Source organism: Coffea arabica, chromosome 4e, assembly GCF_036785885.1.
Source record: "Coffea arabica cultivar ET-39 chromosome 4e, Coffea Arabica ET-39 HiFi, whole genome shotgun sequence".
Lineage (NCBI taxonomy): Eukaryota > Viridiplantae > Streptophyta > Magnoliopsida > Gentianales > Rubiaceae > Coffea > Coffea arabica.
The window spans coordinates 33126534-33141737 of NC_092317.1; the positions used below are offsets into that span (position 1 = coordinate 33126534).

Below are 15204 nucleotides of genomic sequence, written 5' to 3' on the forward strand. Positions count from 1 at the left end.
AGTCTCATTGTATTTGTTTACGTGTTTTAGGACGTGACGAGGGTTCACGACGATCTTTTAACGACGGTGTATGAAACATCACTTACTTGAGTGGTGAGTATACTACTCACTTGAATGTTACAATGTGGCTTTGCTATATGTGATTTTGATGCCTTGAAGGCTTATTTGGCTATTGGAATTGATTGAGGTGAGGGTGTACTTGACCGCCCTCACCCCTTGTGATACCGTTAATGACTGTTTACCGCTTCACTGATATACTGCACTTGCTATATGAGATATTGAATTCACTTCATGAAAACTGATTTGGTGTCGTTTGGACGAGTATCCAACGGCCTTACTGTACTACTGAGCTCAACCCCGTTGGTAGTCAATTGAATCGAGCCGGCGAGGGCTTGGTCGTGAAAATTGACATGCCACGGGGACTGTACTGGGGAATCTTGTAGTAATGAAACTCTTGATTCCGGTAAACTCGAGTATTACCAAAAGCTACTGATTGGAGTGCGGGCCCGGTTGGGGTATGTTTGGTGGAAGGGATGGGAGTGAAGTGGGTTCTACGGTTGGTACTCATAAACGTTGACGGAGAGTCAATGAGATTGGATCAAGAATGTACGCGTGGAAATGGGCTCTTGAGAGCCGACCGTATCCTTTTACCGACTTGTTTTATTCTTTAATTGTGTACTTGAAATGAAAGGTTATGCTATATGCTCTTTGTTGCTTATGTGGTAGTAACTCACTGGGTTTAAGCTCATTCCGTTCCATTTGTTTTCCTTACAGGAAATGACCACTTTTAGAAAAGGTTGTGTTAGTTGGTTGTCAAGTTGAGCTCATGTAAATGTGTCTTTTGAATAGCTCTTTGAATGAAACCCTAATGTGTATTGGGTTCAATTTCTTTTGATTGGCAAACCGAACATGTATATCCATGATGAATCGTTTTGATATGCCGCTTTGGCTTTTGGCTTGTAAATGTTACATCTCAATGTACATATGTTTGGTTGACATTTGGTTGGATTTCGGATTAACTCGTATTTCAAACAGCAAAAGAAAAAAATTTGGCTACTCTCGGCCTAGTATCCGGATCCTGACGTGGCCGGTACTGTTCATCATCGGCTTTGATTTTCATTTTTTTATTTTGTGATTTTGACTTGTTTGCGCGCGTTGGTATGTTCCGGAACGTATTAGATCGACGTCAACTGATCCGTTAGTCCTGGCGAGAGCTGGGCAGGCAGTCCGCTAACCCCTTTGGTTCGCCTTGGGGGAAAATGGGGCTGTTACAAGAATAAAAAAACTAAAGATGATGGACAGCCAATATACCTCAATAAAAGGGCTTTCAAGAGTTATCCTTCACCTTTCCTTGTGAAATTTAGCTCCCTAAGCTTCCCAAGCTCTCAATTTGCAAGTTAATCGGTTTAGTTTTCTTGTTTTCTCACTCAATCAAGCAAAACCCAAAATGGATTTAGAGCTTACTTTCTCTTGTTTTTCTCTCAAGGCTCACGGCTAGGAGGCTGGAAAAATGGAGAAGAATGAAGGCCAAGAAAGGTTATAAGGCTTGGTCTTGGTTTGGGTCAAAGGTGCATAGATTGATGCCACTTGTCACCACCAATTTCCATCTCAAATTTGTTTCTTTTCCTTTGATTTAAATGGTCAAAAATTTTGGCCACCTTGATCAGCTTTAGAGCTGATATTTAGGCTCTAATAACAATGAGATTAACTTGATAAAATATTGGTCAAATGGTGTGTTCAATCGGTAGTGAACGGTACCCGTTGGTTCGAGCCGATTTTCCTTAAATCGTATATACTAGGGTTTTATCTTATAATTCACTAACTTATTATTATCACTTCTAATCACACACTTAATATCATCTAAAACTCACTCTTAATCACCAAATTTGATACACATTCCGTACCGAATGGTCATGCTACGAAAAGGCGAAAAAAAATCCTAATTTGCGATAACTCGAAAACGAAAGGGAAAACCCTTAATTCTATGGTTGATTGCAATTACTGAGAGTGTGAATGAGTAGTAAAGCTATTAGAAAGGAAGAAATACCAAATAAAAGGAATTTTAAGCAAAATGTGAGGGATTTTACAATTCCATTGATTACAATTATGGTTTCGATTAAAAATTAGAGATTTAAGAAAACCGGTTAGTCACAAGTAAACTAGGGTTTTTTATTAGACTTTAGGGTTTCTAGTCCCTTTAAAACAAATTTAAGGTTTTAAATCAAACCCAGAAAAAATAATCTCCTAGCATTCGGTGTATCACAATCTCCCCTCAAAAGAATTTCGTCCTCAAAATTGCAACCTTTAAGTCAGATCTTCTTAATCCTTTCACGAGCTAAGGGTTGGAATACTCTAATATCTCATTAACGAGTTCATCATGGACAATAAAATTTCCTTCAAAAGTTTGTCCCTCTATGTATTCCAATTCAAAACCCAACCGTGTAATCCTTAGCTCAAAGTCTCAATGGTCTTTAGTCTTAATGAACTTCAAATGTCTCGTAGATCGGCCTTAATGGTAGTAATCTTTTCAAACGAATAGAAGGAACCTCAATACGATGGAAGATAGGGGGTACCTTCGATGATTGCCAATGGGTCTGTCACCTCTTGATGTCCCATTACATAGGTCCTTGCCGACACTTTCGGTCGATTACCCGTTGCATTGGTTAGCTTAGACGTGTTCCCTTTTGCCCTTGGCAAATTTCCTTCCTTTGGCAGGTGAGGGCACTGAGCAATCAGGTGCTCAGCACTACCACATCGGTAGCATTTCCGAACTTGTCCTTTCTTCAAACAATTATCTTCCATGTGGTTAGCAGCCCCACAAAATCCACATGCCATTCTAGGTCCTGATGTCGGACCTTCTCGTGAGATACCCTTTTGGGTCTCTCTTCCTGCCTGACCTTTCTCAAAATATCCTTGATTCGGGGTTCTTATTGATCGTGGTCCACCTATTCCTCGACCCCTCTTAGATGGTGGCTCACTCCCCGAGCTCTGTCCCTCAATATAACTACTGGTGTCAGGTTGTCTTTGTTTCCTATCATGAAAAGCCTTTACTTGAATCTTATTTTCAATTCTTTGTGCTTTTTCAATAGCTTGACTATGGGTCTCCAATTGAGTAGCTGCCAGTGCCTCTTGAATCTCCACATTCAAACCCTGGACAAACCGACAAATTCTCCTTTGGTCTGTCAGCACTAACTCTGGAGCAAAACGAGAGAGTTTGGTAAATTGCGTCTCGTACTCCGCCACACTCATAGTCCCTTGACGTAGGCGTATGAACTTATCCTCTCGCCTTTCTTAAACAAGTGGCGGTAAGTACTTCTCATTAAACTCACGAGTGAAATTAACCCATGTCCATGGGGTCTGCTCTCTATCCCATTTGGCTCGAATCACATTCAACCAGGCACGAGTCGCTCCCTCAAACTGAAAAACGGCGAAAGCTATCTGCCTTTCCTCCGGGTATCCGAATGCAATGAATATATCTAACATTCGATCCAACCAACTCTCCGCTATATCAGGGTTAGGTCTACCCAAAAATTTTGGCGGTAGAAACTTCTGTAACCGTTCTAAGGCATGATCCTCTCCCTCATGATTTTCGAGATGCTGTACCTGGCCTTGACCCTGTTGGTTAACCATTTGTTCTAACCAATCAGCCATTCGTTGTATGGCTGTAGCTACTTAGGTCTCGGTGTGATACCCCGAATTTTAGGACAATGTTTTTCCCTCGTTCTTTTAAAATTTTGATTTATTTCTTTTGTTTTGTTTAAAAACATTATTTTTTTTTCTTGGACAGTTTAAATTTAAATCAAAATCCTAGTTTTATTTGTGACTAAAAGGTTATTATGTAATTGAGTTTATGTATGACAATACATATTTTATTATAGGTAATTATAGTTATTGGGTGATTAGTGGAACAATTGAGGTGTAATTAGGTTTTTGGAATATATCAAGTATGTAAATTGTGGAGTAAATTGGTAGGATTGTGAATTTAATTGGGCCATAGTGTGACTTTTGGTTAATTACAAGTTGCTAGACTTCCTAAAGGTTCCATGATATTCCTAAGCTTAATTTTGATTGGCTAATCAAAAAGGTAGTGAACTTTGACCAAGGGACTTAGTATAAATCTACTTAGCAAGACAAAAGCCTAAACAAACAAGCAAAGTTTCGGCCAGCTTGTGGGAGAAATGAAGAAAGGAAAAACTGAGAGACATAAGAGAAAGAACACGAGAAAAATTCTGATTTTGTGCAACCCATCCAACAAGTTTGGGAGTTAGAGCAAAAGAAAGCTAAGGAACTTGGTTCTTGAAGTGCAACCTTGTGAACCCACCTTTGGAAGGTAAAGCAGCCTTGAACTCTTGTAAAAGCTTATAGCAATTGAGTAGAAATGTTGATTTTGATGTTGTAAGATGCTAATAAGGGTTAATGATGGTTTATATATCACTTTTGTGGGTTTGTGTGGAAGATTTGGTGATTTCTATGGTGGTTTGAGAAAATTCCAGAATTGAGATTTCTTATGGTTCAGTTCTGCTCGTTTCTGTTTGAGTATGTTAGAGACCGAATCAGCCTTAGCTCAAAACATAAAAGTTGTAGAGAATAATTTTTTATAGTTTCTTACAAAATTTCAGCCCAATCTGATTACTGTAGCTCGTGAAAAGACAAAAATACCCTGACTGCCATAGGAGTAAAGTCAGTGGACAGTTTTGACAGTGCACCAAGTTGGTCGCATTTTTTCACCTTGATACATACTGAACTAGCATTTAGTCAAAACATGAAAGTTGTATTGCTATGTCTTAGGTTTCCAACGCCCTTGGAATCACCTCGTTTGGATTTTGGTAGCCTGAGTTATGGTTGTTTATGCATAATGCGGTTAACTAGCCCGAATGTGAGATTTTGGTTCTGTAATCTGGACTTTTGACTTAGATACACTACAAACTGGACTAAGTTGTCTTCATCTAAATTGTAGGCCTTTGTCGTAGCTACGAAACGGTATAAATTACACCCCAATCCGATAAGCGTAGCTTCGGTTGTGTCTGTTCCGCTAAGCGACGGCAAATCTGTCTTTTCTTTTATAACTTAAACTTCATTTCCGGACATTTTTCTAGTATGATTTCGTACTTGTATGACTTTGAGCCTATTGAATGGCTATTGAAATGAGATGATTTTGTGTATGACTTTGGGGCTTTATTGTGATTGAGTTGAGATGTGATTTGTAACGTCTTGTAGGATGAAAAATAAGGAATTTAAGGGGAAGTGCTGTCCAATCTTTGAGAACGTTTAATCGCTGTGAGTGTGGGTTAATTCTTGGTAGAATGAAGAGCTTGGACTTGATCGACGAAAACTATCTATGATAGATGAGGATGAAGAGCCGTGGTTGGTGAGTGACCCCAAACTATTTCCAAAGCTACTTATGAATTGTTTCTTGCATTATTTAATCGATTGCATATCATGTGTGCTTGCATGTGAGTTCATGACATGATTTGGCTTCAATAAGTTCTTGGAAAGTCTTGTGCTGAACACCAACGTCTCCATCACTGTTTACTTGGAGCAAATGGCTCCCTATCACTGTTTCACTGTTACTGGATCAATTTGAGCGTTGGATGTTTAAATACAATGATTTCACTGGCTCACAAGAGCAATAAACGTATATTTGATTCCTGATTCATGACATCATTGAAATGAACTATTGTGAAACCTATTTGACTACTGATTTTACTGGTTACTCGCTGAGCTTCTAGCTCACCCCAAAAATATTTTTATGTCCCCTCCACAGGGCTCGAGGCAAAGGAAGCGCTTGTATTACGTTATTTGTGGGACTGGATGGCATATATCTTGTACAGTTTAGATTTGGATTCATTTTGTGTAATAGTTGGGCTAGTGTGACTGTTTGGAATTGAAGTGGATGTATGTGTACGTTCCACGCTTTAGAAGTAGTTTTCGCTTCGCTTATGATATGTAAATTTGAGGAACATTTGATGTATATGTGATATTTATATTGTAATTAAATTGAGGATTGTAGGGAGTGAGTGAGCCCCGGCGAGAGCTGGGCAGGCGGTCCGCCAAACCCTTTGGTTCGCCTTAGGGGGAGGTGGGGCTGTCACACTCGGTTTGTATATTTACATTTTCATTTGTTACCCCTTCGGTTCCTTGTCCTTGTCCTCGTCCTCTACCCTCACCACGAGTCTCCATTTGATTGTTTTATAGCTTCTATAATTGGGACAAAATATGGTACGAGTTCAAAGCGTTGAAAAATTATAAATGCATGAATTAGCCAAGATATCAAAATATCATACATGAAACTATATACATATATCGACAATTCATGCCAAAAATATACACATATCAGTTCACAGCTAGCCATCATTCAACCAATACAAAACATGTTAGTTCATGAGCACACCGGCTCTAAAATGTCAACAAAACAACTCTGAATAACGGCCCTAGCGGAAATCCCCTACAGAGCCTATAGAGTCTATCACATCCATCTGCCCTGCTCCGCCAACCCTAGGTAGCGCCTCGGCAGCCATATCTCAGAGAACCTCACAGTCTAGCGTAGTACCCCGGGCTCTCTCTCTCATCTGCCCCTTCAAAGCGAAGAGGTGGCGGTGGGTCTCCTCAAGCTGACGACCAAGGGTATGCGTCCGCTCCTCCTCAGCTCGTAACCCTATCTCGAGGTCACGCAGGTGCATGACCTGTGCATGGCTCACCCCTCTGGCCTCATCCAACTGTGCCCTCAGAGTGTCGACCGTCATCTACAGCCATAACAACCTCGTCAGGGTATCCATACGTATGTCGACACTCACACGATCAACTCATCTGACCGAAGGGAGAATATAGCCTATAGGGTTCCCCGATCCTCCTCTGATATCTAAGGATTCGTTGGCGCACCACCCTGTTCACCGGCTCACCTACACTCGTAGCACGTACTACGGCACCACTAGGTCCACCGGTATTGCTAGGTCCACCAGTCTCCATACCTACACAACAAAATATCATCGAATCAGTTCCCTGGCATTTCAACTTAAGAGATACGATTCATCTTAAATGCAATCGAATACTTATATGTTCCATAACACATTTCCCAACTGCCCAAGTCCTCTAATCTAGGCGTTCTGATACCACATGTGACGACCCCACCGTACCCAGAGGCGTACCAAAGGGCTTAGCGGATCGCCTGCCTAACTCGCGTCAGGACTCGATACTCTAAAACTAGAAAATAGAGTTCATGCCAAAAGAAAGTTTTATTTAAATGATTACATCTTCACAAGTTGCATAAACTAGTATATCAAGTCATACATACCACGAGTACCAGAAAGTAAATGTGAGAACCTTGAAAAAAAATATATATATATATATACTTGTCGCATTTGCATTTTTGACTTTTAATAAATTTTATTATTAGTTGATCTTAAATAAGTATGTAAAAATAATTTTTTTTAGGTCACAAATAGTTTAATGGTGCAGGATATTGAATTATTTGATTTTTGCCAAGTTAAATTAATATTTCTTGATGTAGAGTATTTTATTGCTTTAATATTAATTCTTGGAATACCGATAGTTAGTTTTAAGTGTTAATAATGTTAAGCGTCATCGGGAACCTAGAATTAAGACGAAATTGATTTTAGGTCGAAACCTTTATAATTACACGTAGGACGTTGAATCTTGATAATTTAATTTATTCGAGACTAGTACTCTAGTAGGCTATCGAATTTCATTTGGGGTCAAATTTTGGAAGTAGTCTACGAATGAGGGCTTAAGTGGAAGGCCGGACAAGATGTTAAAAGACCAAATTAGCCTTCCTCCATCTCAAATTAACCATGCAGCCATGGAACCTTCTTGAACAAGCTTCAAATACAAACATCTCCATCTTGCCGATTCCACTCTTCATTTCAGCACTCCACCATCTATAATACTGACTTAGCTCCACTAAACACATTTCACTATATACATTCCACTTCACGCACTCCATTTTACCAACCCCAAATCACCATAGCATTTCATTTCCATTCCCTTTGTCTGCTAAGAGCTGTCTGAGAGAGTGAAGTGGGAGAGAGAGAGCCGAGCTATCTACTTTCTTTTCCTTCCTGCCCGTAAGTTAAAAAAAAAAAAAGACTTGCTGTTCATTCTCCACTCCATCCGTGAGCTGGTGAAGAGGACCGAGAGCTAAATTTCCTCCATTCTAGTCACAAGCTTGAGCAAGGGAGAGGGAGAGTTGGCGGACTGCATTTCTGGACTGTCCGAGAGCAGAAAAATATTTCAGCTGCTAGTCGCGTGTGTTGAGCTTCAAGCTGAGGTAAATTCTGGACCTAAACTAGTTGATTATAGGTAGATGATGTTGGTTATGAGCATGCATGTAGGGGTTGTGCGGTTGGATGAAGAAATAAGACTTAGGAAAAATCTGATTTTGAAGAAATTGGATTGCCGAGAGTTTGAGCTGGAATTGCAGCTTTAATTGGTCAATTTGTGGAAATCTGAGTTTAATTGTGTATTTAGCTAACTAAAAACTGGATGGTTATGCTTTGCATGAGGTTAATCAGCCGTGAGAAAATCAGAAAATTGAAGGGATACAAAATCTGCTTGCATGCAAGCCAACCGAGAAGAATTGAATGAATTTCTGGTTGGATGGTAGCTTTTGATGTTGTCTGAGCTTGGTTTTGGATCAAAACTGATAGATAGCTGATTATTTTGATCATGCATGTAGCTGAAATGAGTCGTGGATAAAAAAAAAAGAAAAGAAAAGAAAACTGAAAATGTGGCCGAGAGAGGGGGGTTGAGCATTTGATCAGTTTTCCTTTGAATCTCAGCTGAGATTTTCATACTGGATGTTTAAGATTAGCTTGTAGCTTGCTAATCACCTTTTTCATGTTGAGTTAAAGTAAAAACTGAAGAAAATTATAGACAAAGCACTATAAGTTAAATTGTTATATTGCTGGAAATTGTATATGGATGCTAGCCGAATTAGTTGATACTTTTGGTGAGATTATTTTCTGGAATTGTGTGTTATTTGTTTTGGTTTTGGTTGGACAGATTATGAGCTATGTGTTTAGTGTTTCAAGCAAGTGAAAGATGGAGATTTGATGGACGTCTTGAATTGTCATTGCTGGAATTTTACTTGGTTATCGAAACAAGGGAAAAATCTGAATTTTTAGAGTTATTTATGAGTTAAGTTGGCCGTGACTTTCCTTTTTGTTTTGGGTTGAAATTTTGATTGAATTGTAGTAGGAAGTGATTGTTTGTTGTCAAGAGCTAATGATTGATGAAGCTCTTGGCCATTTGAGTAATTTTTACAAGAGTTAAATTTTTGGTGGAATTATTTAAGTGGTTTGGCCGAAATGTACTTGGAAGGTTCATGAATTGTGATTTGGAATTGTTTTGATATCTTGGATTTTCTTGGTTTAATTTTGATTAGAATTGAATCTGTTGAGACCTAGGGCTAATGATTGACGAAGCCCTAGTGAAATTGATGTTTGAATTGCGATTTTGCTATATTGACGACTTGGAATATAATGTGCAAATGAATTGGAATCGTGAAGTCCGTTTTGGGTCCTTTGAATTTGAGAACTTTTGACCAGGCTTTATTGAAGTATTTTGTCCTAGTATCGAGCTATAAAAATTGAGTATAGTACGATAATGGTAAAATTCGAGTGTCGGGACTTTTAAACCCTTGCTAACTTGTTGATTCTTTTCTTTGCTTACACTAGCTTTATTACTTTTATGAAATAATTGCACTAACTTCCAAACTCTAAATTTTTCATAAATTTTTTCCTGGCTAGTTGTTTTAGAGGGAAATTGTTAAAAACACTAGATTTTTATAATTTTAATTGAAAGGCATAGAAAACTTGTTTGATTTAAATTGTATTAGTTACCCTCTAGAAAGAAAGGTATCTTTAAAGAAACCATACGAAATATTCTATCACTTTTATTAGTTTTAATTTTTAAGAGAATTGTTGATTTATTTCGAAGAAATGAACTAGTTATATACCAGATAATCTTTTATATATAAAATGAGAACTTGTATAGTTAAAACTTGGTTTTTAGGGTTTAGCGAGGACGTGTACTTCGATTCCCAGCTTGACCTTTGAGCTTCACTTTTGGGTGAGTGTCCGTGCTTGTTCTATGATTAACTTGTTAAAGTGCTTTCTTGACTGTATGTGATAATTGGAATGTGGTTTTCCTGATCCAACGAAGTGGGCAATGTGTACTTTGTCACACTAGCCCTTTCGAGTGGTGAAATGCTTGAAATGTTTTCTCGAATATCTTGCTTGCACTACTTAAGTACTGAGTGGGAAAATGTACCACACCTGAGGGTGGGAGGGCCTCTTATCCTAACTCAAGTACCAAAAACCTTGCAACTGTTGACTGGAGCGTGGACTCGTCAGCTAAACCACCAGGCAGGGGAATGTACCACACCTTAGGGTGAGAGGGTCTCTTATCCTGACTTGGTAACCACTTGTTGTGACGTCGCTGGGTGAATCCCTCGACTAGGCTATAAAAAGGTATACTCGAGTAATACCAAACCCTCTCGTGAGAAGGACGGGCCCAGTGGGAGTAAGTTGGTTGGAGCGTGTTAAGGAAAAATAACGAATCTACATGGACCCTAGATAGTGAGAGTTGACGGAGGGTCAACTGCGATTAATTTTGATCAAGCTTGTGGAAAATGGCTCCTGAGAGCCCTGTATCCTACTCTGTGCTGTTAAACGCTTTCCTACTTGTTGAATTTAAGCTTGGGGTTATTATTTGCTATTTTTTTTATATGATTGCATGTTTGGGGCACCACTGAGCTTTAGCTGACCCCACGTTATTTGTTTTCCTGAACAGGTTTTGGCATTCGAGAGACTTGAAGTCTGCCTTTAGCTTTTGTAAATGTTATTTCGAATAGGACTATGTATCTTTTGTCTTGGGTTGTCACTTGAAGCTGGAAAAGTGCAAACCCTAAGTTTTGGCTTGTATGAATGTATTTGAACTTTATGAGTTCACTTTGTGGTTTGTAGTGTATAAATGTAGTTTTGTGTTAAACTGGTTGGAGGTGTACTTAAGAGTGAACGTTCGGACGTCCAATGGCAATGTTATCTCTGAAGTTAATGTGTTCCTAGTATTCTGGTCGTTTAAAGGTTTGGCTTGTTCGGGTGACGAATTTTGTTTTGGTTTAAGTTATACGTGGAAAGGGTTTAGTCGGTTTCCTTGCGTGAGTCCAGGCGAGAGTTAGGCAGGCAACCCGCCAACCCTCTGGTTCGCCTTAAGGAGAAGTGGGGCCGTCATTGGTGGTATCAGAGCCTAGGTTAGAAAAGTTATTGGAAAGATATATTAGATGTGTTAGAAACCCTGAACCTCTTAGAGATAAGAAGTGAGATAATTAGACATATCTTAAGTGGTACTTGAGCGAGTTAGCTATTTAAGCATTAATCTTTGGATTTTGGTTATTTTGCAGGTATGAAAAACGGAAACGGACATGCTAATGGTAACGGATTGGCTAATGGACATGTAGAGCCTCTTAGGTCCATCTCCAATAGGCCACGAGGCGGAGGATCTCGTATACGTTATACACCAGCTGATAGGCACCCCCGATGTCAGTGTAGGGTCACATATGCCTACCCTAACGAGTTAGTTCTGTCTTTAGATGACGAGCGTTGCCAGTTGAGGGATGCTAATTACACTTTGACCCAGGACGTTGAGGAGTTGAGCATCATGGTTGATACTCAGCTTGACCGCATAGCTGATCTAGAGCAGAGGTTAGCGGCCGAGAGGGCTAGGTCAGAGGCTGCTCGTGAGGAGTTAAAGAGACAGAGGTCTCGGTTGACTCGAGTAGCTGAGGAGGTACGAGATAGGAGTGCTGGTATTAGGGCCGACGCCACTATGATGATAGACGAGGTCATGGGTATCATTCAGGGAACTGCTCAGGCGGGTGTTGAGGAGGATCCGGAGGAGGACCCGGAGGAGGACCCTGAGGAGGACATTGCTCCTGGCAGCCCTGCTGAGGGTTAGACTAGGTTTGATCTGCTTGTAACTAAGTATCCAGGGTTAGATAGGGTGACATTAGTTAGGTCATAGCATTTTGTCTAGCTGGATGACCTACTTTTGAGGCACTACATCCCTATTTTTGGTTTAAGGGATTGTTTGTATATATTTGTTAGACTCGTGTGCCATACTTTTGGAAAGCACCCTAACTTGCTATTTGTATGAACCTCGTTATGTGATTATATGTTAAGTGTTTTACTTTTCTTTTCTTCAATGTTTGTGTTGATGTTATAAAAGAAAAAAAAATTTTAAGGTAATTAATTAAAATATCCTCGCTTAATTGCTTTATTTTTATCAATAGGAATAACTAGGTTATGGATCGACGAGTTAGAGGTAGAGAACGTGGGAGATCAACTAGACAACACCCCGAGGTTGGTGGTGATAGGGAACCTGAGGTCAATCAAGACCATGGTCAAGGGAGCGTGGCCGGAGACCCAGTGGCCACCGCGATCAATAGAATAACTGATGTCTTAGAGCGCATGACTGAGCACCAAGCCCTTGGGGCGGTGCATTACCAAGGAGGCCCAATCGATACTGAGGATCGGGCATTAGAGAGATTCTTGAAGTTTGGACCTCCTAAGTTCTATGGAGGCCCAGAACCTGAGGTAGCAGAAGGTTGGTGGGAGAGGATCTCTGGCATTTTTGCAGCTCTAAATTATACGGAGGAGAGACAAGTGACTTTCGCAGCATTCCAGTTTGAGGGAGCTGCTCGTTCCTGGTGGAACCTAATTAGGGTCAATTGGGACAGGAATCATATTCCTAGGACCTGGGCGAACTTCACAAGGGAGTTCAACGCCAAGTTTCTACCCCCTCTTATCCAAGAGAAAAGAGAGGATGACTTCATCAAGTGTAAGCAGGGGGCGGTGAGTGTCGCCGAATATGAGATTCAATTCACGAAATTGTCCCGTTTCGCTCCTAAATTGGTAGCCACGGAGCAAAGGCGTATAAGGAGGTTTGTGCAGGGACTAAACGTGGAGATCCAGGAGGGATTAGCTGCTGTTCGGATAGACACTTTTGCTGATGCTGTGGAGAGAGCTCAAAGGGTTGAAGTTACCAGAGCTCAAATAAAATCCTTCCAGGCCAAGAAAAGATTTGGCCCTAGTAGCAGTAGGGAGTCGATTTATGCAAATGCTCCACCGGCCAAAGTGGGTCGAGGAACGGGTGGAGTAAATAGTCCTGGAGCACCACGAGGTGCTCTAACAAGAGGAGCTGGGGCAAGAGGTGCCAGGGGAAGAGATATCGGAACTAGAGGAGGACCAAGTGGAAGGAGTCAAACTAGGAACGCTCCACAAGGAGGTAGTGTGACCACTTCTCAGGTAACTTGTAGGTATTACAGGAAAGCTGGCCATACTGAGGACGGATGCTGGAGGAAAGAAGGAAAGTGCTTGAGGTGCGGAAGCAGCAAGCACCAGTTTGCCAGTTGTCCAAAAAACCAAGAAGGTGGTACCCTGAGTGCTAGACAAGCCACTTCTGGAGGAAGTAGGCCGAAAGTTTCTGCCAGGGTGTACGCCATAGACGACCAACCCGTACCTGATTCCTCGGAAGTCGTGGAAGGTACTATTCCAATCTTCCACCGATTAGCTAGAGTACTAATTGATCCTGGCGCAACTCATTCATTTGTGAATCCAACTTTTATGTCCGGAATTGATGTAAAACCTGTTAGATTACCCTTTGATCTTGAAGTTAGGACACCCTTGGGTAATAAAAGCATAATCACTAGCCTGGCCTATAAGAAATGCGAATTCTGGGTTGGAGAACGTAGGATGCTAGTAGATCTAGTCAGTTTGGACATAAAAGGTTATGATGTTATTATAGGAATGGATTTTCTAGCTTATTACCATGCTATGCTTGATTGTAGAGCAAAAGTGGTAGAATTTTGGATTCCCGGGGAAGCAACCCTGAAATTGGATGTGAAAGGCAGGTTAGCATCGTCTGCTTTGATTTCTGGAATTCGGGCAAGGAGAATGTTTTATAAAGGAGTGCAAGGTTTCTTAGCCTTTCTGATTAATGCTCCCAGTGACCAGGTAAAGTTGGAAGATATGCCAGTGGTAAGGGAATTTCCAGATGTGTTTCCTGAAGAATTAAAAGCATTACCTCCAGAGAGAGAAGTGGAGTTCAAGATTGAACTAGTGCCGGGAATGGCTCCAATTTCTAAAACTGCGTACCGAATGGCTCCTGCAGAGCTAAAAGAATTGAAAATTCAATTACAGGATCTATTGGAGAGAGGTTTTGTTAGAGAAAGTGATTCGCCATGGGGGGCACCTGTTCTATTTGTTAAGAAAAAGGATGGAAGTTTGAGGTTGTGTATTGATTATCGAGGATTAAATGAAGGTACAATTAAAAATAAATACCCTCTACCATTGATTGACAGCTTATTCGACTAGCTGCAAGGATCAATAGTTTTCTCCAAGCTGGATTTGAGGCAAGGGTATTATCAGTTGAAAATTAAGAAGGAAGACATACCTAAAACTGCTTTTAATACAAGATATGGACATTTTGAGTTTGCAGTCATGCCATTTGGATTAACCAATGCACCAGCTGCCTTCATGGACTTAATGCAGAGAGTCTTTAAAAAGTTCTTGGATCGATTTGTAGTAGTTCGTATTGATGATATTCTAGTGTATTCTAAGACTCGAGAAGAACATGCTAAACACTTGGAGATAGTTCTGCAGATCTTAAGGGAGCATAAATTGTATGCTAAATTCAGCAAGTGTGAGTTTTGGCTGATGAAATTTCTTTTCTAGGGCACAAAGTTTCTAAAGATGGAATTGCCGTGGATCCGACAAAAGTTGAGGCAGTCACAATGTGGAAGCAGCCAGAAACTCCAACAGAGATTAGAAGTTTCTTGGATTTAGCAGGTTATTACCGGCGGTTTATCAAGGACTTTTCGAAGATTGCTGGACCTATGACATAGCTGACAAAGAAAAATAATAAGTTCATTTGGACTTTGAAGTGCGAATCGAGCTTTCAGGAATTAAAGAAGCGTTTAACATCAGCTCCTGTGTTGGCATTGCCTGACGGAGTAGAAAGTTATGTCGTATACTCTGATGTCTCTAGAGAAGGTCTAGGATGTGTACTAATGCAAAAGGGTAAGGTAGTTGCCTATGCCTCTAGAAAATTGAAGTCTCACGAACAAAATTACCCAACGCATGACCTAGAACTGACCGCAGTGGTCTTTCCCTTAAAGAAATGGAGGCA

The 15204-nt window shown here is 40.4% G+C and overlaps 1 protein-coding gene across 1 annotated transcript; it reads left to right on the forward strand.

The window, feature by feature from the left end:
* The first annotated feature begins 12320 nt into the window (after nt 1-12320).
* LOC140005585 (uncharacterized) lies at nt 12321-14920 on the forward strand. The gene is made up of 3 exons (XM_072046593.1): nt 12321-13874; nt 14031-14232; nt 14751-14920. The coding sequence occupies exons 1-3, from the start codon at nt 12321-12323 to the stop codon at nt 14918-14920; spliced, it is 1926 nt and encodes a 641-aa protein (XP_071902694.1).
* The last annotated feature ends 284 nt before the right edge of the window (nt 14921-15204 follow it).